Source organism: Lepidochelys kempii, chromosome 1 (genome assembly GCF_965140265.1).
Source record: "Lepidochelys kempii isolate rLepKem1 chromosome 1, rLepKem1.hap2, whole genome shotgun sequence".
Taxonomy (NCBI): Eukaryota; Metazoa; Chordata; order Testudines; family Cheloniidae; genus Lepidochelys; species Lepidochelys kempii.
Genome location: NC_133256.1, coordinates 288,638,984 through 288,666,677, shown reverse-complemented (window position 1 = coordinate 288,666,677; position 27,694 = coordinate 288,638,984). Strand labels below are relative to the sequence as shown.

Genomic DNA, 27,694 nt, shown 5'->3' with positions numbered 1-27,694 from the left:
CTCAGAAGGGATAGGGGAGGGAGAGGAAGGTTCTGTCATTAAACTTCCCCCAACATACAGAGAAAAGGTGCACGCAATCAAGCTGACTGAAGAGTTAGCCTGCATATTTTCATTTAAAAACTTTTATAGTTGCAATGTGTTTTATTTCTGTTTAATTTCATTTCTTTTTTGTAACTGTCCAGTCTTGAATAATATTCACATTTAAATGTTAACCTAACACTTCTAGAAAGGTAATTCTTTCATATTTTAGAACATCATTTAACTTCTACATTATTCTGAGTTTAAAAAAAGTAATTTTTTAAAATTAGGCTTAAGTATATATCTAAGGCTATGCCTACTGCAGACCATGAAGTCTTACTTTTTTGTTACTTTTGTTGCAGCTAATAAATTAGTGCTCTTAAATATATGATCAATCTTTTGACAGTTCAAATAATGTCAAATACCAACTCTAGTCCTTCACCAGCATTCTTCAGTTCTAAGCATGTAAGCATAACCACAAATGCTGAGATGTCTTTTTTCCCTAATTTAACAAGTCCATTCTACAACAACCCATTGAAGTTTTTTGAAAAGGAAAAAACCAGAAGGTATTGCCGCAATTATTATTTGTATTGTGGTGTGCCTAGGGGCGGGCAGTAAGAACAATAGGGCTCTGTTGTTCTAGGCATTGTACATGCAATATTAAGACCGCTTCTGCCCCAACACTTACAGCCTAGCTATGACAAGAATACAGTCAGGGTCTGGGGTCAGAGGAAAAGGATGGTACAACTCAGACTAGAGGAGCACAAGGAAGTGGTGAGACTCATTACACTGTTAGCAGTGGACAGTGGTCCCAGCACACTAGTGGTTTAACTGCTTTCAAGTGTTTGTAGGTATTACAATAGAGGTGAATTTTAAGGCGGTATGTGAACAACAGTGTAGGGGCTTTGTGGATTTTTTGCAGAGAGCTCCTTCTATGCATAACGTGCATGTGAAGGTGTTGAAGGGGAAAATAGGACTAAAAGGCAATTAAGGGTGGCAGCCTTGGTGGAGTAGAGTCATTGGGATTGAAGGTTTGAAAATGTGTGATCTAAAACCGGGAAACCTGTGCTATGAAGGGCTTTAAAAATGAAGACCAGTAGCTTTTATTTTTACAATGGAAAAAGGGTAGTCAGAGGGGTGTGACGAAAGGGGATGATGTGGTTGGAATCGAGGATGTCGCTTGCTGTGGGGCAAGGTGAGCAATTGCCCCCAATGTGTTGGTTCCTCCCTCCCACCCAAGTTTTTCTGAAATGATGTACCTGGTTGGAATGACTTTGCAGCAACATGTTGAATTGAATTAAGTGGGCCAAACGCATTCTTCAAGACTAGAAGGGAGGAGGAGGCTGCAGAAGTCAAGAAGTGAGATGGGGAGGGCCTGGACAAGAGTTTTAGTTGTGTGGACACATCTTTTTCTATATCTCGGAAGTTGTTGTGCAGGAAGACGCAGCAAGAATTAGATATCGCCTGTTTATGTGTGCAGTATATTGGACTATCTTAATTTTAACTTTGTGTATTTGGGCGTGGTGGGTTGGGTGAGAATTCTTTATTTTATACATCTGTCAGTTACCATGCAAACCAAATTGTTGTGCCTTTAGGTTAACGTGTTGTTTTAGCCACCGTTCTGTGTTTGTCAAAGAAAACAGAATGTTGGACAGTTCCAGTATTTATCTTTTAAAGAATACAGAAAATAAAATTAAAGGAAGGTTCCCTCCTGTAGTCTAAGCATGGCATACAGCATAGTGATATGTCTGGTGACTGATAAATTCCAGTTTTTGGGATTTCTGACACTGAATATCCCTCTTCAAATATTGGTATACATAGTCTAGTTAAAAGATACCTGACAACGGAAGAGATGAAAAGACTAGTATTAAAGGAGGTTTGAGACTTGGATGAGGTGAAAATGGTATGGATAAAAACCGAAATAGTAAACCAAGAAAGCTGATCAGAAGGTGCAAAGTGAGTGACAAATTCCTATAGTCTTAAAATAATTTCTTCTTCTTCATGCTGTTTCTAAATTAATTTTGGCTGCATGTGTTCATGTGCTAGGGAGATAGGTAACATTCTGGCTAGTGCTTAAATAACTTAACTTTATAAACTGGGTCAGACATCTACTCAGTCACTTTGGGCCAGATTAGTTTGAAAGGTATTTAGGTGGCTGAAGATGCAGATTTTTCATTTGCTTCTTTAGGTGACAAAATATTTTTAAAAATATGACTTTATTACCTAGCTAACTCATTGGGACAGGGAAAAAATAAATTTGACTTAAATCACTTATGCAGCCTGTTCTTCAGAATTATCACTCCTATTTTAAGTCCTAAAGAGTTAGGTGACTAACTGTCCTCTGGACTTTTGAAAATATCCCTCTAAATCTCTTAAGATTTAATGTCAGCACTTTAACATCACAAGGGAGAGACCAGCTGTACCTGTGTATGAATTCTGGAACACAATATTTTCCACTTGATTTTTCAGCTGGAAAATCACCTTGAGCTGTTGTCAAAGAAACAGGCTGTGATGTGCTCTGTTGGGATGAGTTGAACCTCTGTTCTAAAACTCTCATTATTCTCTTCTTTTAATTTTCCATTTCCTTTTCAGATCACTTGGTAGAGATAAATTATTTGCATCTTCCAAAGAGTTATTGTTATGGAGTGCCTTGTAGTGAGTCCATAGTTAGAATTGCATTTTAAAATGGATTGTAAGTAGAGCCCTTCCAAATTCACAGCCATGAAAAATGTGTCACAAACCATGAAATCTGATCTCCCACTGTGAAATATGGTGTCTCGTGTGCTTTTACCCTATACTATACAGATTTCATGTGGGAGACCAGTGAGGGAGTTTCAGGGGGTCGCAAGGTTATTTTAGGGAATGGGTCATGGTATTGCCACCCTTACTTCGGCGCTGCCTTCAGAGCTGGGTGGCTGGAGAGTGGCAGTTGTTGGCTGGGCGCCCAGCTCTGAAGGCAGAGCCTCTCCAGCAGCAGTGCAGAAGTAAGGGTGGCAATATCATACCATGCCGTCCTTAATTCTATGCTGCTGCTGGGGGCAGCTCTGCCTTCAGAGCTGGGCTCCTGGCCAGCTGCCCAGCTCCGAAGGCAGCACCACTGCCAGCAGCCATGGAGAAGTAAGGGTAGCAGTACTGCAACACCACCTACAATAACCTTGCGACAACTTCCCCCCCTCCACCCCCTCAACCTCCCTTTTTGGGTCAGGACCCCTACAATTACAGCACTGTGACATTTTAGATTTAAATAACTGAAATTATATAATTTACGATTTTTAAATTCCTGTGACTGTGAAATTGACCAAAATGGACTGTGAATTTGGTAGGGCTCAAGTTATAAGTCAGGCATGAGTTCCTGTTTTTCCTCTAAAGAGGGGTCAGTTGATCTAAAATGTCAGTGTTAGTTTTTATGCTATTTTTAATTTTCTAGGTAGCTCTTATTTGGTTTCTTTCAATTTTTAATAGGAATAGTTGAAATTAGGCTTTCGTTTAATTTTTCTTGGCATTCCTACTTCTCTTTTTGATGATCTTCTATTAAACTGTCTACGCAAAAACTGTTAGGCAGATTGATGCAGTGGTTTTAAAAAAAATTGATTTATGAATAATTGCCAAAAATTACCGTGTTATATTTTAAAGTTTCTGCTCTGTATGCAAGCCTGTTTGGGGATGGGTGCACATAAAATCTTTTAGCAAATCAGTACCTCTGTGCTTGGTGGTCTTCCCCTCTCTCCCAGTTTCACCCTTGTTTGTGCTTTAAAATATCCCATGAAATTTAACATGCAAGAAACTTCGTTGTGAAGTAGTTAATGTGGTTGCACACGTACTATAGTTAACACAAACTCTCAAAAAACAGGAAAGTAAAAAGTTAATCCACTTAACATAAATCTTTTCCACAGGCAAACACCTTGTCATTACCACACCTATCATACATCAGACCATACATTGTAATTTTGCACCCTGTACTAAAGTCCTTGATGGGTTAGGTGGCCAAGTGGTCAGTGCACTTAATGCCACCTTCTTGCCTTGCAGTCCAGACCCTCTTTTAATAAGATGTGGGCAGTGGTAGGGGAGCCTGCCCACTCTGTCTGGCTTTGAACCAGGGCCTTAAGAGGGTCAGCAGTGTTTGATCCCCAAAGGTGCCCTCCGAGTTACTTTCCCTGGGTCTCTTCCTACTCTCTGCTGTTCTTCCCTAGCTTCCCATCCAGTGTGAAAAGAAAGAACAGTAAACCAAACCATCAGCCCCAGCCAGGCTCAATGTACATCAGTGATACTAATTAGATCTACCTGTGGGTTGATCTGAGAATTTTATGATAAGAGTCTGACAATTTGTGCAGAAGGCTTTCAAAAAACAACCCCTTCAGCTGCCAATAAATAGAGACCTTGATTGCAACATAAGTATTAGTGTTTCTATTTTTTAACAAAGTTTATAAATCAACATTACATGTGTCCCTGGCAATTGGTAATGGGAGAGGTGACACTGACGATCTCTGGGAAGCTTTGTGAAGAGTGGTTTGTAGGTCAGGGCAAGGTGCATGCACTGGTGAAGATGCTCATCTGTCCGGTGATTGCCATGCTGGTTTTTTATAATGTTCATGGTAGAAAACCCAGTTTCACAGCGGTATGTTGATCCGAACATCATTTAAAAGATAGATGGCTAGATTTTGCCTATTCTGAAACTGGTCAGCATACTGAGTCTAGAAATCACAAAGTCCCACTTCTCTGGAGCCTTACAATTTCTAATCCAGTGAATCAAGAATGTTCTTTGCTTCAGAAGGGCAAGGTCCATCAGATCATGAACAAATAAAAGCAAATCCTTTGGAATTTTCAAATCACATTTTCAAATTTTCGATCAGACTGTTTAGGAATTAGTGTGGTGTTTTCATTGAGGTTTCATCTGTAGCAGCAACAGGCGATGTGGGAAAGTGCAACATCTCTACTATTAAGTCTGTCTGAAAGATTTCAAGATTACTCTAAAAGGCACACGCTTTTTCAAACAGATCCCCAACTCTGCTCACAAGGCCTTGGAGCTGCAAGTTGAGGGAATTCAGGTGAGCAGTAATATTGCACAGAAAAGCTATCTGTGACAAAAGGGACATTATTAATAAATTCCAGGAACTCGCAAGCCTGATCGGTCTTGTGGTTTGAAAGAAATTTTATTATTTCTTTTTGAAGCACACACTGACACATGCCCCCTATTAACAAGCGAAGGTCATTGTGCTGCAACAGGTCACTGTATTCAGCTGAAACATCTTGTAAAAGCTCTAAAAAGACTGTTGCAAGCTAGAAGTTGAGTGTATGTAGTTCACTAATTTCATCATAATATCCATTCTTTTTTTCAAGTCCCCAGACAACTTACTGCAGAGGAAAGTCTGGTGAATAGTGCAGTGAAGTGCGTTTAATGATGGGTGTATTGCTGCTAAACGTGAAGCAATGCCCTTCTCTTTCCCTGTGATGGAGGTACCTCCATCTCGAACAAGCAAGTTTACTTTCTGCAGTTCTAAACCATTTTTTTTTTTTTCCAAAAGGGACTTTTACCTTTTCAGACATGATCTCTCATGTGGTGTAGTTTCTAATGGCATTACGCACAAAAATTCTTCCTTGAAAATGTCACCATCATAAAATCTAAGAAACAGCAATAGCTGGGCAATGTTACTTAAATCTCTTGATTCGTCCACTGCAAGAGAGTTGTATTTGGCATTTTTTTAAAATCGGAAAGCAGTGCTGACAAACAGTCCTCTTAAACTACCTCCAGTCTTCACACTGATGTGGAATCAGACAGGTTCACTGCTTCACACGGTTCACAATGTCATCTTAGTTTTTATCTCTGGCAAATAGCTCCTCCAGCATTTTCCAGATGTACTCTTTCACAAGCTCAGCATCCAGGAAAGGCTTTTTCTCTCTAGCTAGTATCAACGTTATCCAGAGAGAAGCAGCTGCTGAGAATGACATTTGAAGCCTTTGACAGTTTATAGCCTCGGCATCTCTGGGCTCCTGGCCAACAGCTAATGTTTTCCAGCCACCCAGCTCTGAAGGTAGCACCGCCACCAGCAGCAGTGCTGTAGAAGTATAGTAGTGCCACCTTAGTTCTGCGCTGCTGCTGGCAGCAGTGCCACCTGCAGAGCTGGGCGTCTGGCCAGCAGCTGCCACTCTCCAGTTGACCAGTCATTGATTAATTTGTGCCAGGGTTTGAGCTATAGCTCCTCTTTCATTACAAATTAAGCATTGCCAGTAGGTTACTTACTAAAGAAGTCATAGGCAAATGATAAGCAGAGGGCATCAGTGTTCATGAATGTAATTATAAACTTTTTTTAAGGAGAGCTGGCAGACCACAGAGGAAGCCTTGGCGGGCCATATCTGGCCTGTGGGCCACCTATTGAGTATCGTTGGCATACAGTCTTAGTTCCTCGGGGAGGCTTCTCTGGCACCCTTGTCAGGAGCCAGGTAGGTTTGTTCTCCTCTCCTTTCTGAGCTGAGTTGCTCCCTTTTATACCCTTTCTCCACTTGGAGTGTGCTCTGGAGGGGCGGGGCTACCTGGGTCCAGTGGTGTCCTTTAACTCCATCACGCCCCCCCCTCCCCCGCAACTCCTTATTTCACTCTTCTGCACATATCTCTTCAGTAGATTATTTTTTTCCCAACACTTTGTTGTACAGAGAGGTAGTTTAGTAAAAGGGAGTTTGCAGGAAGACAGGGTTGTGGAAATTTGACATCCCTGAGTTGTGGGAGGAGAGCAAAATTAGATTAGTATGCGACTGTGATGGCTGGTAGTTGTGTTAGTGGCGAGATGTGTGCCTGGGTGAGGATAGAGCAATTATGCTGTTGGGTGGCTTAACTCTTCACTTCCTTGATATTGAAAAAATGTTATGTATGAACCTTAACTGTTTCATAAATCAGTTTTCTGTGTATTAATTTCCTAACAAGATTACAGGGTGGAATTTTTCAGCAACGCTGATGTGGGCCTAAGTGTGTCCAGTGAAGTCAATGAATGGTTGAAAATTCTACTCCTAATGTTTAAGCATTAGATGTCACCCTTACCTACAAATTCTCACAATCTCTGCTTCTCTTTTCCTGGTTCCCCCTACTTCAGAATGGTGGTTGGTGGCAGTCTTGGATCAGTGAACTTCCCATGGTTTTCCTTAGGGGGTCCTTTGTGGTGGTGAGCCTGGGAAGTTTGTCAGACTGTGGCTGACTCACTAGGGGAATTTGGAGCTTTGCTTGTTTGGGGAGTACGAGTGTTAGTTTCCCTTTTCCTGCAGCCTTTTAGGAGCTGGGATAGAGGGGAGAAAAGAAAATTAAGGATTGTGTTTGGGGAATGAGAGGGCAATAGAAGCAGTATTGCCAAATACAAACATTCAAAAATCATGCATCAGACCTCCCCAAATCATGAGATTTAAAAACAAAAAACCCCTCCCTTTTGTAGGGCTTCTGACTTTTTGAGCTGTTATTAGGAAGTAGCCCACTCCCTATTTGTGTATGATTATTACAACTTCAAAATTCAACTTAAAATGCGCAATGAGTGTCTGCCATGGTTTGCAGGACTAGCTGTGCCTTTGATCCTCTTCTGGTCTCTGAATGCTTCCCTTCAGGTGTTCACCTCTCTGTGTGTGGAATCTCATGATTCTCTCACTCTGGGTCGAAGGCTACAGTGCCTGTTTACCAACCATGATTGCTCAGCAGATCTGATTGGGTTCAGTTACCTGCAGCTCTTTCCTAAGGCACCTGTGATCAGTGGTGAATACAGTGACACAAAACAGCCTTGTCAGCACATAGTGTTTAATCTCAACAGTGGGAACAGATATAACAAGAGTGAGGTTTTTTTAACACAATAAAAGATCTACACACATATGTTTACCTAAGGGTTTAGGTAGGCCTAGTTTTCCTATACACCCCAACACCTGGAGATAGGGGTTTAGTCTGCTCCCCAGAAGCCTCTGTCTCCCTCTCCTGTCCTTAAGGGGCTGTCTTTTTATTCACTCCAAAGTTCTTTGACACCTGCATTGTTCTTTAAGTACTGGTAAATGGGTAGGATTATCTGAAGCTATTGCCCCTTTCCTGCATATGTGCAGGTAATGCCTACTTGAATGATCCCTTTATAATTCTGTGGTAAACACAAAACAAACAAATGGAACATATAATGAAATATTACAGGCAGGTTTCACAACTTCTATGTTGGTGGCTTGGAAGGGCCTCTCCTAATCCCTGAGGTGGGGGAGCTTCCATTCTGTCATCTGTCAGTCTCCTTTGTCCTCTTCCTCAATCGTATTCTTCCTCCATGTTTCCCATAGTCTCATCTTCCATTTGTCTTTTCTGCATTGCGTGCTCAATTGTGTTCAATGTACATTCTGCTCTCAACAGAATAGGCTGAGATTCTGATTCCTGGTCTGGAGGTAGAGTTAAGGATGCTACCATATCCGAAAGCAAATATTTTTAAAGGAGCTGTTCCTTATGCAGAGCATTATAGGAAGGAGACAGGAGTGTGAAAGAGTGACTCTGCATAGACTTTAGTAGTATTCTTATTGCTGTTCTTCTTTGTGTGTAATGTAAGCATATTTTTCGTATTGAGCGTGTGTGTGTGTATAATGTGCGCGCAACATAGAGGGATAGTTGTATACATACTGTTATTTTTATGAGGAGATAAATTTAGTGCAGAATCATGAAATTCATGTTGGCCTGTTTCTTCTTCTGTAGGAGAGTTATACCCTCCAAAAACTTGTGTACAATTTCCACTGATCAGTAGGAACTGTGTGGGAGTACTCGATGGCAAATTTTGGCTGATAGTGCTTGCCCAGCTGAGTTGGCAGGAGCCTGGTGGTTAATAAAAGATAGGAATAATTTCAGTTTCATGCTTCTTGTACAGGAATAGCAAAGTCTCAGGTACAGTCCTTGGTTAATGTTTGAGAATGCTGTAAAAATCTGGTGAGACACTTTAAAAAGTTGTTCTTACCCCTTGTAGCCACAGATGACTGTTGCTGGCTGTTGTACATGCCATTGTTATTAGGAATAACTGTAAAACTGACAGTTGCACTTTCATGATCCTGTTGGACATGAGAGAAGAAGGCACTGTATATGTAGGCGAAGTTTGGAATTAAATGTAGTTCCTTTGTCCCTTCGTTAACAAGTGCTGGCAACAGTAATTTAGCATATTTGTTTCTTGAGGGAAAGAACTCCCGTGTTGTCATTAGGTGATGCCTGAGCCGCATTTGCAAAGCAGCGTTGATAGGCTGTGGAAGGAGATGTGAAGACCTCCTCAGAGGGACAAAAGATGCACAGAAACAAGAAATCATGGCGGGGGGGGGGAAATATATTAATTTTAGTATAAAGGTTGCCATTTACCTGTTTTGGCTATCAATTTATTGGGGATAGTTAATGAAAAACAAATCTCTAAAAAGAAAATGGGATTTTCCTCCCTGTTTTTTTTCCAAATGCCATCTCTGCCAGATGGGATGCTTATTAATGGTGGATATTTTTCTCTTTTTTGATGGTGCGGGGGAGGGGAAGATGGGAAAATTGACAGCCTTTCTCCTCAAAAAGCTCAAAACCACTGCTGTTGTGGCTCTGAGACCGAAGTGCTCTTTATTCTGGTAGATATCTTATTTTGAAGCATAAGTTGTAGGAGTTGGCTGGAAGTTGGTGCTGCCTTTTGCTGGAATAATGCTGAATTGGCTTTAGTAATCTGTGGGATCTTTTGCTTAGGAGCTGGGACAACTTTTACAACTTTACAACTTTTACAATAGATATTGCTGACTGAAATAAAAACATGATTACTTTGTTTTCCTAATTTGAGGAAAATGTGTATGGCTTTTTGTTAATAGTAAAGTGTTCAAAAATTACTGTAAAAATCTAAAGGTAGGTTGGGAAACTAGGTAAGAATTCATTTTTTGCTAATAAAATGTTTCAGTGAGTTACAGGTTAGTAGCTGTTTTATTGATGCTGTTGGGTATGAGAGCTCTAGATCAGTGGTTTTTTCAAACTGTGGGTCGCGACCCAGAACTGGGTTGTGGAATGGAAGGCACTGGGTTGTGGCAGCTCTGGTCGACACAGTTAACTGGGTCGTTAAAAGTCCTGTCAGCAGTGCTGCCCAGCTAAAGCAGGCTAGTCCCTGCCTTTTCCTACACTGCGCTGCGCCCTGGAAGCAGCCAGCAACAGGTCCGGCTCCTAGGTAGGGGACCCCCGAGGCTCTGTGTGCTGCCCCCGCCCCAAGCACTGGCTGTGCACTCCTATTGGGCAGTGCCTGTTTACTAGTTCCCGGCCAATGGGAGCTGGGCCGGGGAGGGGTGGTGCATGTGAGCGAGAGCTGTGCAGAGCCGCTTGCGCACGCCTCTGCATAAGAGCCGGACCTGCTGCTGGCAGCTTTCGGGGTGCAGCATGGTCCGTAGTGCCAGGAGAGGCAGGAAGCCTGCCTCTGCACCCCCGCTGTGTTGCTGACCAGGAGCCGCCTGAGATTAATCCAATGCCCCAACCCTGAGCTCCAATCCCCTGCCCCAGCCCTGAGCCCCCCCAAGCCCAGAGCCCCTTCCTGCACCCCAAACCCCTCGTTCCCGGCCTCAGCCCAGAGCCCTGACCCCCTCCCACACCTCAACCCACTCCCGCACCCTAACCCCCAAACCTGGAGCCCCCTCCTGAATCCCAAACTCCTCATCCCTGGCCCCACCCCAGAGCCTGTACCCCCAGCCCAGAGACGTGACCGCGTCCCGCACCCCAACCCTCTGCCCCAGCCCTGAGCCCCTCCCACACCCCAGCTCCATTGGGTTGCGGGCATCAACAGTTTTTTTCAACTGAGTTGCCAGAAAAGTTTGAAAACCACTGCTCTAGATCCACCATAGTTACGGCTGAGAAGGTGATTTTTTTCCCTTGGTACTCTAAAATCCATACATATATTCACATTGTTGTGGAAAATTGGTTGTACCTTATCAGGGTTTGGAACAGGAATAGTGGTACAGATTTGGAATCATTTGGTCAAGAGGTTGCCAAGGCATAGGGCTATGAGGAAAAGGGACTTGTCAGTAAATTTAGGTTAGTCACCTGAAAACAGAGCTTTTCAGGATGACTTAAGCATATCCCCTGGAACCTTTTTAATAGCAGTGCCTGTTGGAGCACTCTTGTGCCCCTTGTGGTTCCTGACATTTGGAGGATGAAGTTATAAAAGGGAGGAAGTAAAGGCTGTCTTGGGTGATGAAACAGGGAACATTCTCCCATGGGTACAAAGAAAGGTTTCATGAGCAGACTATTCTAGATTGAGATCCCATAGAGGTGTGGGCAGTGTAACTGGAGGATGGACATTCATTATCTACTTCAGGGATCTCTTTACTATAACACAGATAAATAGCCTTTTGTTTGATTTAAGTTGTGGTGAGCTGAGATGAAAACAGTATGAAGTGTCTCTAGGCTTTCTGGTCCTGATGACTTATTACTGTAAAATTTATCAATTTGTTCCAAAACCATCTCTACTGACACCTCAATCTGGGACAGTTCCTCAGATTTGTCACCTAAAAAGAATGGCTCAGACGTAGGAATGTCCTTCACATCCTCTGCAGTGAAGACAGATGCAAAGATTTCATTTAATTTCTCTGCAACTGCCTTGTCTTTCTTGAGTGCTTAATCGTCCAGGGGCCCCACTGATTGTTTCGCAGGCTTCTTGTTTCTGATGCACTTAAATTTTTTTGCTGATTTTTGTGTCTTCCTAGTTGCTCTTCAAATTCTTTTTTGGCCTGCCTATTTATACGTTTACACTTGCCAGAATTTATGCTCCTTTCTGTAATATGGTTTGGTCCTCATTATCAACCTTTGCTTTCTTTGGCTTGGATGTCTGAGACCGGACCATAACTATTACGCTTCGCACTTCTGTGTGCAGAACCAGAAGTAGTGGGTCCTTAGTGGTATGTTCTTGAGGATTGGCTTTTTCATTAGACACCTGTGAGGCCAACTGGTTATGCTTAGTTGGATCCAATCTCTGTACAGTTATCTTAACCAGCACCTTAGATTTGGCTCCAGTCAAGAAGGCAGTAGTCTGTGCTAGAACTTTCCTGGGCTTTTAACCCCTTTAAGGGTCAAACTAAGGCTGGTCTCCCAGCACTTATGGATCCTGGTGCTTCAGCACAGGAAGGTTTAGCCTCTAATGCTTCATGCAATAGCATAGTTGGAGGCAATTCTGATTCTTCTTTTTGGTCCTAAAGGTGAAAGTGCTGCACTTAGAGCAATAAGAGGACAAATGCCTTCTCCCAAGCAGGCCAAACAATGCATGTGTGCACCCAAAGCAGGAAAAAAGTTAGGGCAAGAGGCATGCTTCTTGATCCCTGTTTTTTTGTCTTTAATTCTAGCATATTGGAATCAAGGACGTGTGCCTGTGTTTAGTTGAAAAAGAAGAAAATAAAAGCAAAATAAAGAACTAACTTAATTTAAAAGGGTGGCACTGGGGATCTTTTCCAACTAATCTGGGTCCAAAGTCCCCGCATAGTTTCTGGTCAGTTTTGTATCATAGTTGAAAGGAACAGTAGTCAGCATGCCACACAGTTTATAGCTTTGTCCTCCAAACTATTGGAGGGAAGAGGAGGGGCCATATGAGCACTCTGATGGGTACTGCTACTAGAGGACTTCCTCAGTCCAAGCTGCAGTGTTAGCACGTCTCAAGAGTGGCCATGTGCAAAGGCCTCTTGAAAAAACTTTTTTTTGCAGACACTTGGGGTTCAAATTATTACACTGATATCCCCTGAGGTTTGCACTCTGGATGCTTTGATTTAAATCAGTGCACCGCAGTGCTACTTAAATTGCTGATATAAATCATTATTTAAATCTGCAAACAGGAAACCTTGATTTTAAATAGACTTTGTGTGTTGTATTTGTACTCTGTAGTTATTTTCCTAAAAGTTGAGTCTCATTGGTTGGTAACCATTAAAACATGTTGATGTGCAACTAAATATAGCTTTTGTGCTTAATCTGGTGCTTCTTTTTGCTAACCAGAATGCTCTCTATATGACATTTATTTAAGCAATTATATAGCTTATCTTACATTTATTCAGATTATTTTTTGTTAGAGAATGGTGAATGAAGCATTTCTTATGTATTTAATCTTTGTGTGATTTGAATGGAAATTCAGCTTAAAAGCACAAAAACATCACTTAATTTTGTATTAAATAAAACTACTTTAAATGTTCTGGATACATATGGTAACAAGTTTGTCAACACCTGTTTTACATTTAAAACTGATTTTATTAAAAAAGAGGTATGATTTGTAGTTAACAAATTTAACAGAATGTTTCTGGTTACCATGTGCGTTAGGATTTTAGAACTAGTATGCAGGTGAGTCGCATCATATGCGCATTTAACTTACCTGAATTCAACTATACGTGCTCAGCAAAAAAAAAAAAGAAAAATAACAAGGTATCTGTAAATAGTGTGGGTGATGTAGCCCACCATTCCACTCAATGAGCATATACCCTGGAGTGAGCATGAGATGGGATACGTGAATCTGCTGTTCCCTCAGTCGGTCTGAGTTCCCGAGTGCCTCTCATAGTGTGAGCATCTCGCTGCGCTGAGTGTGATTCTAGTGCATGAAAAGACTCTTAGCCTCTATGCGCTGTTCAAACCTCCCACCAAAGAGGGACAGCCTTCTGATGAGAAGGAATTCAAAGCCAGCCAAAGGTTGGCTTAACAGTTTTAGGAACCGCTTCAACCTCAAAAACGTGCAGACTACTGGTTTAGCTGCATCTGCCAATGAAGAGGCAACAAAAGCCTACCCCAAACAATTAAAATCATAGAAGAAAAGGGCTATCTTCCGGAACAAGTTTTTAATGCTGACGAGACTGGGCTCTTCTGGGAAGAAGAAAAAAAAAAAGCCCAACTGCACTTACGCTTCAAAATCAGAAAGACAAGCCCCTGGCTTAAAAGCAGCTAAAGACCATGTGACTATGTTGTTTTGTGGCAATGCGGCTGGACATTTAATAAAGCCGGGCTTGCTCTACAGGGCTTCAAAGCCCCGTGCCCTAAAAGGCAAGAATAAAAATCTCCTGCCTGTGTTCTGGCAATCCAATAAAAAGACTTGGGTGACAGCAGCCTTATTTCTGGATTGGTTCCACGAGCGTTTCATTCTGGGGATCAAGCAGTACCTCGAAGAGAAAGGACTTGACTTTAAAGTGTTGCTGATCATAGACGATGCTCCGGCCACCCTGTGGCACTCCGGTTTGCGCATAATGATGTTGAAGTCGTCTTTCTCCCCCCAATACCACCTCCAACCTCTCGACCAATGCGTGCTTCGCTGTTTCAAGGCCATGTACATGATGCTTACGTTCTCACGGATATGTGGCGCTATGGATACTGATCCCAGTCTTAATGTGATGAAGTGTATACTGTACTTTATGGGCGATTTAAGGGATTTTCAAGGGTAATTTGACTATACGTGATTTTCGCCTTACGCGCTGACTTTAGAACCTACTTGAAATGAATCTGAAATGAAATTAAAATGGTTCCTGTGGATGACGCAGAGGTGTTTCTCATCGTGTTCGAGAGAGTTGCTGCCAAGGCCTGATGGCCCATGGAAGGCTGGGCCGCACCCTGTAGGTCGCCTACTTGACAGTCCTGATCTACATGACGTACTGGGACTTTCATGTGGCGGCTGCACAGAACTACACCCTTGTCAAGGCAGCCATCACAGACATCCTGAACATCTTACCTGAAACCTGCTGTCAGTGGTTCCACCGTGAGAAATTGCTGCTTGGAGTCTGGCCCCGGCCCATTGCCCAGAAGCTGAAAAAAGCATTGCTGGCATTGACTCTAGCCTGAAGGATGTACGATTCAGTTGGCAGAGAAGATAGTCGTGGAGCAGTTCACTCGAATCCTTTGCACAGAGGGGCATAAATGGATGGTGAGACACCAACTGGAGCCCTTGGCAAAGGCCATTGTCTTGGCAGAGAACTACCTGATGTCCATTGGGCCTGAAGCAGAAATGCTAAAGTCAGTTTGGTGTGCCCTTGGCGCCCGTGTATTACTGAGGCCCCTATCCTGCTGAGTGTATTGATCCAACTTCACCAGAGAGGGCTACAAAGGCCAAGAGAGGAGCCTGGAAGCCCATCCTTAGGTACCCAGGAGAGATTTGGTTCCAGTGGAGAGGTCTTATCAGAAGGAGCCATTTCACTCAGGAGAATAAATGGCAGAACCTCCTTCTTTCAGAAGGGACTGTTTTGTATGTAGGCAACCAGGCCATTTCAGATGGGACTACCTGTTCACAGATTGTGATTATGGGCCGTCGTGGACAGCAGATAACTGGGCTTGGAAAAGGGGCCAAGGGAAAATTAGTCCCTGAACATATGAATGGAGAAGAAGTACAAGGACCTGGCTGACTAAAGTCTGGCTTCAGCCAGAGTCAGGAAGTGGTGGTTGGTGCCAGGAGGAAAATCCAGAGGCGTGATCTATTTGCAGTGTATCCATGGGGACATACGACCTTATCCAATGATAGAAGTGTGATAGACTATGCAAGACCAGTTTACTCTTTTTTTAAACAAATCAATGCAATATCTATTCTAACACTTAGTCTAGAAAGTAACAAATTACGTAAATGCGAAGAATATTTTTGCTCCAAGTTATCATTTCCAGGTCAGTTTGCTAAAATGTTGATGCAGCTGCTCTTCAACCCAAAGGGTTTAGATGTAGTGACCAGAAAGAAAAAAAGCTGTTTGTTTAATGCTTGACTGAGGTAGCTACTTAAGTGGGGGGAGGGGGGAGAATTGGAGTCAAGGAAAGTGTTAAACAGAACCTATTAAAGGGAAAAAACAGTCTCTATGCAAAAGAATAAATGGACACAAATCCGATGTCAAGAATTATAACATTCAAAAACCAGTCGGAGAAGACTTCAACCTTCCTGGACACTCAATTACAGACTTAAAAGTGGCAATTCTTCAACAGAAAAACTTCAAAAACAGACTCCAATGAGAAACTGCAGAACTGGAGTTAATTTGCAAACTGGACACCATCAAATTAGGCCTGAATAAAGACTGGGAGTGGATGGGTCATTACACAAACTCAAAACTATTTCCCCATGCTAATTTCCCCTCTACTGTTACTCACACCTTCTTGTTAACTGTTTGAAATGGGCCACCCTGATTACCACTACAAAAGTGATTTTTTTTTCCTCCTGCTGGTAATAGCCCACTTTAATTGAATTGTCTCGTTAGAATTGGTAAGGCAAGCCCCATCTTTTCATGTATTCTGTATATATATCTTCCTACTGTATTTTCCACTGCATGCATCTGATGAAGTGGGTTTTAGCCCACAAAAGCTTATGCCCAAATAAATTTGTTAGTCTCTAAGGTGCCACAAGTACTCCTCATTGTTTTTGCTGATACAGACTAACACAGCTATCACTCTGAAACTTCTTAAAGGGAGTTAACAAAACTCTTTTCTACTACTTCTTTTCTCTGCTTAGTGGGACATAGCTATCTCTGAAAACTGTTCCTACTAATGACAGGTTTCAGAGTAACAGCCGTGTTAGTCTGTATTCGCAAAAAGAAAAGGAGTACTTGTGGCACCTTAGCGACTAACCAATTTATTTGCGCATAAGCTTTCGTGAGCTACATGCATCCGATGAAGTGAGCTGTAGCTCACGAAAGCTTATGCGCAAATAAATTGGTTAGTCGCTAAGGTGCCACAAGTACTCCTTTTTGTTCCTACTAATGTTACAAATGACTTTCAAAATAGCTATAACTGAGATCAGAGAGAATCTTTCTTCAGTTTGTTTTGTGTATCTAGCCATTTCAATTCATATTCTTCCTATATATAGAAAGTTTGTCCTCCTGTATGTGTTCACTCTTGTTTTATATAACCTGTAATACTTTGTTAATTTTAAACTTGTCTTGCAACTCTTTCTCTCCTTTTTACAAGTCTAAGGATAGTTAATCAGGAATAAAGGAAATTAACATGACTGCTCTTTAAACACAATAACATCAGAAGGAGACAGTACTTGATCCTGACTACTGTATACAAACAAAATAGGAATATTTGGTAGCAGCAGTTTCCCTCTTAAAAAATAAAATGCCTAAATTCTAAAGATTTTTTTTTTTTGTTTGGCTTTGTTTCCAACCTCTGGCAATGAGAAGACTGCACCAATGGTTTGTCTGTGATGCCACTATTTCAAATATTGTGTCCTATGCTTCAGCCTCCCTGTTACTCTGAACCTTTTTTCCAAGATAAGACACAAAAATTAGGGCTGCCAAGTGATTAAAAAAATTAATCGCGATTAATTGCACTATTAAGCAATAATGGAATACCATTTATTTAAATATTTTTTGCATGTTTTCTAAATTTTCAAATATATTTCAATTACAACACAATGCACAGTGCTCACTTCATATTTATTTTTGATAAATATTTGCACTGTAAAAAACAAAAGAAATAGTATTTTTCAATTCACCTCATACAAGTACTGTAGTGCAATCTCTTTTTATCATGAAAGTTGATCTTACAAATGTAGAATTAAGTACAAAAAAAACTGCATTCAAACACAAAACAATGTAAAACTTTAGAGCAGGTTCATTTTCGTCATGTCCACTTCTTGTTCAGCCAGTCGCTCAGACAAACAGGTTTGTTTATGTTTGCAGGAGATAATGCTGCTGGTTTCCTGTTTTTACAATGTCACATGAAAATGAGAACAAGCGTTTGCATGGACTGTTGTAGCCCATGTCACAAGATTCATATGTCCCTTTATGCTTCGACCACCATTCCAAAGGACACGCATCCATGCTGCTGACAGGTTCTACTTGATAACGATCCAAGCAGTTCAGACTGACACATGTTCATTTTCATCATCTGAGTGAGATGCCACTAGCAGAAGGTCGATTTTCTTTTTTGGTGGTTCGGATTCTGTAGTTTTGGCATCAGAGTATTGCTCCTTTAAAACTTATAAAAGATACTCCACACCTCATCCGTCTCAGATTTTGGAAGGCACTTCAGATTTTTAAACTGTGGGTTGAGATCTGTAGCTATCTTTAGAAATGTCACATTGGTACCTTCTTTGCATTTTGTCAAATCTGCAGTGAAAGTGTTCTTAAAACAAACATATGCTGGGTCATCATCCGAGAGCGCTGTAACATGAAATATATGGCAGAATGTGGGTAAAACAGAGGACGAGACATACAATTCTCCCCCCTCCAAAGGAGTTCAGTCACAAATTTAATTAACACGTTATTTTCTAACGAGCGTCATCACAATGGAAGCATGTCCTCTGGAATAGTGGCTGAAGCATGAAGGAGCATACAAATGTTTAGCATATCTGGTATGTAAATACTTTGCAATACCGGCTACAAAAGTGCCATGCAAATGCCTGTTCTCACTTTCAGGTGACGTAAATAAGAAGTGGGCAGCATTATCTCTTGTAAATGTAAACTGACTTGTTTGTCTTAGTGATTGGCTGAACAAGAAGTAGGACTGAGTGGATTAGTAGGTTCTAAAGTTTTACATTGTTTTGTTTTTGAGGGCCTGCAATACCATAGATTTCCACTGGTTTCACTAGCCTTGGTTAACAACTGGCAAGGTGACTCTGTCTCCCCAACCCCGGATTTCCCCCAAAATGTGTTCTGAAATGTCCAGCCCTGGTCTGGAACAATTAGAGGAATGTTTTAAAGTTCATTGCTCCTTTAAAGAGTCAGTATCAACAGTTTTGTTACTTTAACTGGAGTTACCAAACAGTTCAGTTCAAACACAGTACTGGGTTGGTTTAGATTAAAAATAAAAGAAATTAGGTTTTAAATGAGTACTAGTATAAGGATTAAAGCCAGAAATGGTTCCAAGAGAAATAAAGATAAAATGCCTCTAGTATCTAAAACTTAACAAACTAGACTTGGGTCAAGGTAAAATCCTCACCAGATGTTTCCACCAAGATGGTTGATGGAACTGCTGGGTCAGGACTTATCCCCGAAAGTCAAAGGGCTGGCACCTTTTGTAGTCTTAGATGAAAGACAGATAATTTAAGATTCTGTACCACTCTTTTTACATTGAATCTTTGAAATGGATTCTTCTGAAGGATACCTTCAGATAATAAATACAACTGTGAGTTAGGCTACTTGGACTTTGCTTTGAAGGAAGTGTCCTGCGGCTGCTCAAGGGTGCTGGGGGCTATGGCCCCATCACTTTTAAAAGTGTGGGGAGGGCAGGAGTGGAGGTTTGGGGGAAGGGGTGGCGCAGGGGGCAGAGCCATGGTTCCAGTGCTGGTGGCCGCCCCACTTTTAGGGAGCTTCTACTGCTGCTGCTTCCACTGGGATTGTCTGCTAAAATGCAAATAATTTAGTTCTTGCCCCTTCATGCAACTAAATGAACATTAGAAATATGATTGTTAGTCCCCTCCCCCTCTGTGATAGTGTTAGGTTTGCCTCCATCCCTTGTTAGGTTGATGTTTATGCAATATGTAAATGCATTCTCATTGCCTTTCGAAGTACTTTGGAATTAATACCGAGGTGGGGAAACCGCATTCCGTTGTCTAGGGTGGGGTAACTCCTGCTTGGCTGGCAAAGATATTTTAAGAATTATTATTTCAGTTTACATCAAGCTGTTTGCATCAGTTGCTTGCACCTATGTTATATGATGATATTAATAACTAGTGAGTAATGAGCTTTTCATTGATACCTTGCATGCCGCTTATCAGATACATTTCATGGCATTAAAAAGGGTTGGGGTAAAGTAGAACTGGTTAAGCCATCTGAAATTCATTAGCTGTTATCCGGGTGCCACTCGCCTTCTGCACTTGTGCTGTTCTTAATGTCGCAATATGCAAAGGTGATAATCTAATAGTAATAATTTATGGTGTTGTCTCTGAACAGCCAGTATCTTTGTGAGAGAAGCTCCTACTTTTATCATGAACAGAAAGAAATTTGCTTACATTACAGTAGTTTGGTAAGAGGAAATAATTGTTCAGCAGATGATTTTAGCAGGTCAAGATTTCATGCATGGAAATGGAGGTTCTGCTCTCAGGTGTTCCCTTTTCAGAAATGGATGGAAAATGCAGAGGAAAATGTGTCAAATTCAGTGTATTCTGGGCCCAAAGACAAACTTACCCAAGAATCTGAAAATCCTAACTGCAACTGCAAGAATTGCTCTGCAAAACTGTTCTGAATATTTGCCTGCCATTTACCATGACAGATTTTGATTTTTTTTAAAAAAATCTTTAAAATAAGTGTTTACTGTAGGTGAGGAGTTTAGCGGGGCTGTAATATTGTGTCTGCCTAGCCAGTAATGGTCACCTCAGTTTGATCTGCAGGATGTGGTATAGCGATCTGGTGCGAATTGCTGTAAGAGAGCCAGTTCTCTTTCTGTTGCCTTCTAATTCAAGGATAGGTACTTAGCTAAACCCAGTGATTCTAGTGCCAGGCTGGTGATAAGGGTGTTCCTGGTAAGAAAGAATCTTACTTTATTTGAGCATCAGCAGTGTTCTTACTACTATGCAGAGAGGAAGAAAATGTACACTGTGGAGCACTCATTCAATATATCCTTTACAGATAATTTTGTTTGTGTGCATGTGTCTGAAGATCTTGGGTGAAAAGCCAAGTCAGATGAGTTTTTTGCATTTCGTCTGAATGTGGAAGGACCTGTAATGTGTGTCTGGCAGGAGTGAGCTCCATAATTGAGGTTCATCACCTGAAACGTTATGACTTCCATTTCATGTTCATAAACCTCTGCAATTTGCCTACAGTTTCATCTTTTTATTAAGCACTTACACTTTTTATGATTATCTTAGGCTTTAGATATCTATCCCATAAGTTAAAAACACACACAAAGATTGCTTATAGATATTCATCAAATCTCCCTCTAGCTCTTCCCTGAAATCCCCACCCCAATTCTGCCCCTTCCCTGCCCCCAGGGGGTGCAGGAGGAGTGCGTGGTGCGTCAGGGGGCTCAGGGCAGGGGGTTAGGGTGCAGGGTGGGTTGGGGTGTAGGAGGGGTGTGGGGTGCAGCAGGGGGCTCAGAGCAGGGGATTCAGCTGCAGGAGAGGTTCGGGGGGCGGGTCCGGCCCAGTGCGCACTGGGAGCAGGACAGGCTCCCTGCCTGCCTGCCCGCCCTGCCCCTGCGCCGCTCCGGGAAGCAGCTGGGACCTGTGGGGGCTGGGGGAGGGCACAGGGGTCCGTGTGTTGCCCTGGGCGCTCCTCCAGATACCTCCCCCGAAGCTCCCATTGGCTGGGAACGAGGAACCTCCCCCTGGCGGCTTCCCGGAGTGGCGCGGGGGCAGGGAGGGAGGGAGCCTGCCCTGCCCCCGGTGTATGCCGGGTCAGAGCTGCTCTAGGTAAATGCTGGGGGGGCTGCCAGGAGCTGGCGGGCCGCAGAAAATAACCCTGCTTTATATCGAGGGGGCTCTGGGCCAGGTGCTTCTGCTGATCTCTGCTTCACAGGGAGTGAGGCAGTCTCTTTTAGGTTCTAAACCTTTTAGGGACTTCTAGTGAAATGCAATTCATGTTTTCAGCCTAGTCCTCCAGTAAGGCATGCAAATTCTCTGATGTAAGGGTTCTTGACATTCTTGTTGAGCTGTATTCCTCTGATAACAGCTGTCTAGACTAGAGTCTCTCTTTTACAGGCCTTTTCCCCTCCCTCCCCCCCCTATCCCCCAATCTCATTTTCCTCCTTTACTTTAATTGCCATTGGGTAAAATTTTCAAAAGTGCTTAAGTTGCTTTTTTGAAAACTTTACCAGTAGTCTGCTGGCTGGCCCTGCCTCCCAGTTCCTTCTTGGGTTCCCAGCCAAGGCTTACTGGATACCTACTAGTTAGAGAAATAAACTAGAGAGGATGTGTGTGGTGACTCCAGTAAAGTTTAGGGGCAGTGACCCTGCCATCCTAAATAGAATTTCCTATGAGAATGTTGTCCTTGGATCTGCTCAGAGACTTTAATTTATTTGGCTGAATGTTTGATATATCCATAGGCCCCATCCCCTGGCTGCTGGGAAGGAGAGAGGTTTTCCTCCTTCCCTTTTGCTCAGAACCTGCTGGCTAATATTATGTGTATTGGGGTAAATGCTGCTTCCTCATCCGTTTCCCCAGTCTGTCTCGGGGAGTTCCTCTCACACACACAACTCCTGTATGTCTGTTTGCTCCAGGTGATTGTTTCCCCCAGTAGCAGAATAAAATTGGCATGATTCTGATTAGTTTAAGTAGTACCCATAGGGTTCCAAACAACAGTGAAACTGTCTTGATACCATACTCTGCTGCAGTTGGGTATAGCTGTCATAATCAGAGGCATTGGGTCTGTCAGCTGATTTAGGAAGATGACACTTGCAGTAATTTCCATTGTGTTCACACCCTGGAAAGTTATCTCCACAGCTGTAAAATTAGAAACATAATTAAGATGGAATCTTGTAATCCTGCAGAAACTGATAATTAAGCACCAACAATAAGCTTAGTGTGGAGAAAGATTGATGGACAATCCCTGCTCCAGTGGATCAGTCTCGAAGAGCTGTCAAATTCCTCGAGAGGAGAGGGCAGATACTATGTTGATGGTCTGGGGGTCAGGATATAAATTAAGGATTTCATACTTTCTTCAATCCACAACAGCTCCCCACTGATCTCTCTGGGAGGTTTGTACAGAGATTAAGGGGAGGATACAAGATACAGAAGTATTAAATATTTCTGTTCTGTATTTGGAGAGAAACAGAATGAAGGATTCATATTTTGGAGTGATAAGGAAATAATTTATCTTCTGTTAGTAACTAGGAGGACGCTAAGCAGTAGTTATAAGGTTAAACTTATTAACGTAGTCAGGACAAGATAACTTGCACTCCAAAATCTTTTAAAAAAAAAAAAAAAAAAAAGCATCAAGGAGCTTTTTGAACCATTAGTGTTGTTTTTTAACAATTATTGGAACACTGAGAAAATTCAGAGGACTGGGACAAAGCTAGTGTTAGGCCATTTTTTTAAAAAGGGTAAACAGAGTGAGACGGCTGACTAAGTCGATTATCCTGATGTAGATCCTGCGCAAAACCATGAAAAAGGCTGATTTGGTTGTAATCAGTAAAAAAAAAAAAAAAAAAAAAAAAAAAAAAAAAAATTAAAGGGATGGTAGTGTAACGCCAGTCAACAAGGCTATAAGGAAAATAGGTCTTTTTATGAGATTACAAGTTTGGTTGATAAATTGACTGTTAGCATAATGTTTCAACTTCTGTAAGGTATATGACTTGTCCTGTATGGCATTCTAATAAAAATTAGCCCTATATAATATCCATGTAGTCCGTATTAAATTAATTAAAACCTGGTTACTGGTTAACTGATAGATTGCAAAAAGTAATTGTAAAAGGAGAATCATCATCCTTTAGGGTGTTGCTAATGGCATGTTGTAGTCTCTGCTTGGCCCAATTCAGTATCCTCATGAATGATCTGAAAGAAAATGTAAAAATCACTGCTGGTAAACTTGCAGAGGACATATTAGAGAAGTGGTAAATATGATGGGGACAGATCAGTTATACAGACTGATCTGAATTGCTTGGTAAGTTGAGCATTTTAATATAGCCAAATGCAAGGTCATACATCTAGGAATTAAGATGGGTCATACTTGCATGATTCTCTGTGTCACTGTATTCCAGGTTACAGACAGATTTGGAGGAGATAATGAAATTACCTTAATTTAAATTCCTCCACTTTGATCATTTCATGCATTGGAACAATTGATAGTTTTTGTGCAAGAGGGGCTTAGAAAGCATGGAAATATTGAAGACTGTAGTATGGAGAATCTTGCATTTTTTTTCACAGGCTCCTGCCAGTGCTGAAATCTCTATTTCACAAACAGTAAGATTCACCTACTTTGGCTAAGGGAAAATACTCATGTCCCATCTAGCAAATTGGGCCTAAATTATGGGAAGTGCATAGAATTCTGTAGCACTTGTCCTTTTCCCCCCTTATTGACCCAAACCCTAGTTCAATCACCAAAATATTCTTTGGTTGTGTTCACTTTAATATTAAGTTCAGTTTTATACTGTGATGCATTTTTTCTTTTTTTTTCTTTCACCCATCCTTCCTTTCTTGGGCAGAAGCAGCAGTCACTTTAAGTTTCAGTCATAAGGGGTTTGAATTTCTTGTTCCTTGGTCCAGAAACCCTTGACTGGAGCTAGATGATGCCCCACTATACTCTAAATATTTGCCACAACATTAAACAGTGACAGAGAACATTAACACTCTGTTTTTACCAAAATGATCAGTAGTGAAATAGCTAACTTTCACACTTGAAATTACCATTGGACTTCAGGTATGAATGGGGGCAGTTTACATATCCCAGAAAAGGTTCAAGGTGTCTACAGATGCGGGTGGAAAGGGCTGCACCAATTAATGTTTGGCTAATGTTTCTGAAGTTCTTTGTAAACAGAAGGTCTAGAGATTTCACCTTTTAAATGAAAATTTAGATTTTGTAGCAAAGTGATGATGCATTTTAAAAAACCACAAATGTTGCAGTTTACACACCTGAGTAATCCTGTTTTATACTTTGGATTCTTTAAAGATTTCAAGTGATGGGGAATTCACCACATCCCTTGAATGTTCCATATTCAAAATTTGTACTTTATTTCTGGTTATAATTTGTCTAAAATCCGCTTCTTCTGGCTCCAAAGGCATTCACTGTAGCTGGGGAAAGCAGATTAACTGCAGCTTAAATGAACTGTGGAAATTGTCCTGTCAAAAATACGTTACTTCCTGTTGTAAGCAGACCTATATTTCCCTATTCATTTGAGAATCTCTCAAAGTAGTGTCTCTTAAAGAAATGCTTTTGAGAGGGGTATGATGTTGTCATGCAGGGGTTTTCATTGAATAAGAATGCATGTTGAAATACGTTTGCATTGTTTACACTATATACTGTGAAAATGTCTAGCTCCGCAAAATTCCGTTATTTAAGTGTAATAGTTGAATCACTTTTGAAGTTTGTTTTGGGTTTGCTAAACCACTCTTTATTTTTATATTCATATTGAGGTGGTTGTTGAAAACAGTTTAAATAGCTATATGGCTAATTATAGCTCCTAGCTGCTGAGATGACAGAATTTGCATCCTAGTCCAATAAACTGCTGCTGTAGCTGATTCTCATTTAGCATAAATTTAAAGATAGGATTGTCCCTAAAAATATCTATGTAATTACCTTTATACACTATGAAATTTTATGTGCTAAGAGACTATAATAGTGATATATTTTATTACCATCTACAAGCCAGACAATGAGTGAACTAATGAAGTTCTTTTTTTACCCTTAATAGTTAAAAATCCCTTCAGTGAGCAGCTTGAAGAAATAAAAGTAAGTAAATATGATTATAATACATTGTGATTTATGTTTTGTTAGATATTTGTATGAAGTCAGTGCAAACACCAAGAATTAAGGTGTATGAGATTTTGGAATGTATTGCATGCTTTTAGCAGAGGTCACTGTGTCATACAGGACAGTGAGACAATTAAGTAAGCTACTGTTATGTTACACAAATGGCTACTGCAAGACCTAGGAACTAAAACCATTATTAGCTTAAAAATGCTAGTTACATTACACCTAAAACAAATAGGATTGAAAGAGTGTAAAAAAAATCCTGCAGTGCTTGTATTGTAAAATCCTGGAAAGAATTGTATTAGTCTTCAGGTTGTTAAGCTTAATTCTACAAAACCCAAATCTGACTTGGATAGTGTTTTAAAGTTAGAAAAAAATAACCTGTGTGAAATATCAGGAGATTAAGCTCTTTCTACTTCTGAAAAAGCTCCTTGATCTTGGTTCACGAGGAAGGGTTTCAGAAGGTGGATTTCACTGAAGAGAATTTGTCCCTCTATTCCACATTGGTTCTCTTCCATCATGATATTGACTTTTTCAGCTAGAGAACTGGGACAACAATTTCTGAGGTGGACCTACTCTGAGGTGTCTGTATGTTGTAATATGAAGTTGGCAACCAGATCTCTGACTGATGCAATCTTCTTGGAAATACTGGCCTGATGTTGCAGGATACTGTCTTTCACCTCAGAATGCCTTCTTCCAAGCAGTCCAGTAGAAAGGCCCATAAACACTGCAGGAAGAGACACGATCCTTTTGACATTATAGTCTCTTGGGCACCAGATTTGACTGACAACCCAAGAACTTGTTTTCAGTTTCTCATCCTGTCCCTTAGGCTTTTCCCTTTCCTTCTGGGAATCTTGTCAGTTTCCTTCTAGTATAGAGTAGAATTACTATGGATTGTTCATTAGCCAGAAGGGTTATGCTCTCCAATTCCCCTCCTTCTAATCCACATCATTTGTTGATTGATTTTTATTGTCAGACATTAAATTGATTCATGAAAACAGTTCTCACAAGTACTTTGAACAAGAGATTATCTACAAAGCTATAGGTGGCTTCTTTTTCTCATAGAAACAAAAGAATTGAACAGTGTGTTCTAAGTGCCAAACTTTGTTCGTAAGTTGATTTTTGTTTTATGTTCGCTATTTTCCATCTGGGAAATGAAATAAACAAACTTGGTTTTCTATAAAATATTCTCTAGGAAGTTGACAATCTCCATCTCCAGGTTGTTGAAATTAAACTTTTTGAAATCTGGTATTTGGAGGTATTTGATCCTGTGTGGCTCTTGGGTCATTACATGTTTTCTAGCTGTCAGATCCTAAACTCCCGGTAAGATTCCCAGTTACATCTGAACGTCTAGTGCATTATTATGTTGCCAGCACGGCCCATGAATGCTGAATTGTTCAGATGTTTAGTCAATGAAGAGAAGTATTTTAACTTTCCAGTATCAGGTTTCAGAGTAGCAGCCATGTTAGTCTGTATTGGCAAAAAGAAAAGGAGTACTTGTGGCACCTTAGAGACTAACCAATTTATTTGAGCATAAGCTTTCGTGAGCTACAACTCACTTCATCGGATGCATTCAGTGGAGGGAGCTGTAGCTCACGAAAGCTTATGCTCAAATAAATTGGTTAGTCTCTAAGGTGCCACAAGTACTTCTTTTCTTTTTCTAGTATCAGTCATCTTGAGTAGTTCCATTTTCTCTTCATAATCTTAGTAGCCACTGTGTTTGATAACAATCATTCCTTGACCCTTGAAGTTTTACATTTAGTTTGTGGTTGTTGAATAAAGCCAACAAGTCATTCAACCATTGCAGATTATGTAAAACTAATCCGTCTTCTCTTTTCTGAAATAAGAATGTGATTTCAGTTTAGACATCTGATGCTTCTGTCTGTAGGAATCTTGCACTGTGACTACATTTAAGAGCTCCAGTAACAATGAAATTCTCAACTTTTCTGTTCGTACCTTCATTATTTCAAGCATTGATAAACTTTCTTTGGTAAGGAGTGCTGCTTAATGTATGCTGCAGTGAAAATGGACTTCTTTAACAAGATACTGAACAAAATCTCCATTACAACTGACAATGGTAGGCCTTCCGTATCTTATTTGGCATCTCACTGTCATGCGTATTTAGGGAAATAGATCTTCAGTCTTCGTTTAATTACTCTTCACTCGTTCTCCTAGTGGCTTACTGATAAAATATTCATGAGATATTATTTAGATGTATACAGAGTATAATAAAAGAACCCCAATCCATTGTTCTGGGTGCACTTAACAGTTTTTTTAAGAAATAAGTTAAAATAAATCCATCATGTACAGCAACAACATAAATGTAACTGAAATTAACCACATGCACAATCTCCGAAGTCCTACACCCTGCCCTACCCAACAATGCCAGTGTCTTCATGATCCATCAAAGAAACGGTGTACATTGCATCAT

General features: G+C 41.0%; 1 protein-coding gene across 3 annotated transcripts in view; it reads left to right on the top strand.

Annotated features, from left to right (window-relative positions):
- Nucleotides 1-27,694, top strand: part of LEMD3 (LEM domain containing 3) — an 87,656-nt gene that overhangs the window by 18,597 nt on the left and 41,365 nt on the right. For all 3 annotated transcript variants that reach the window (XM_073327866.1, XM_073327867.1, XM_073327868.1), the window contains exon 2: nt 25,205-25,242. In XM_073327866.1, coding sequence (XP_073183967.1) covers nt 25,205-25,242 — 38 coding nt within the window. The remainder of the gene's footprint in view (nt 1-25,204; nt 25,243-27,694) is intronic.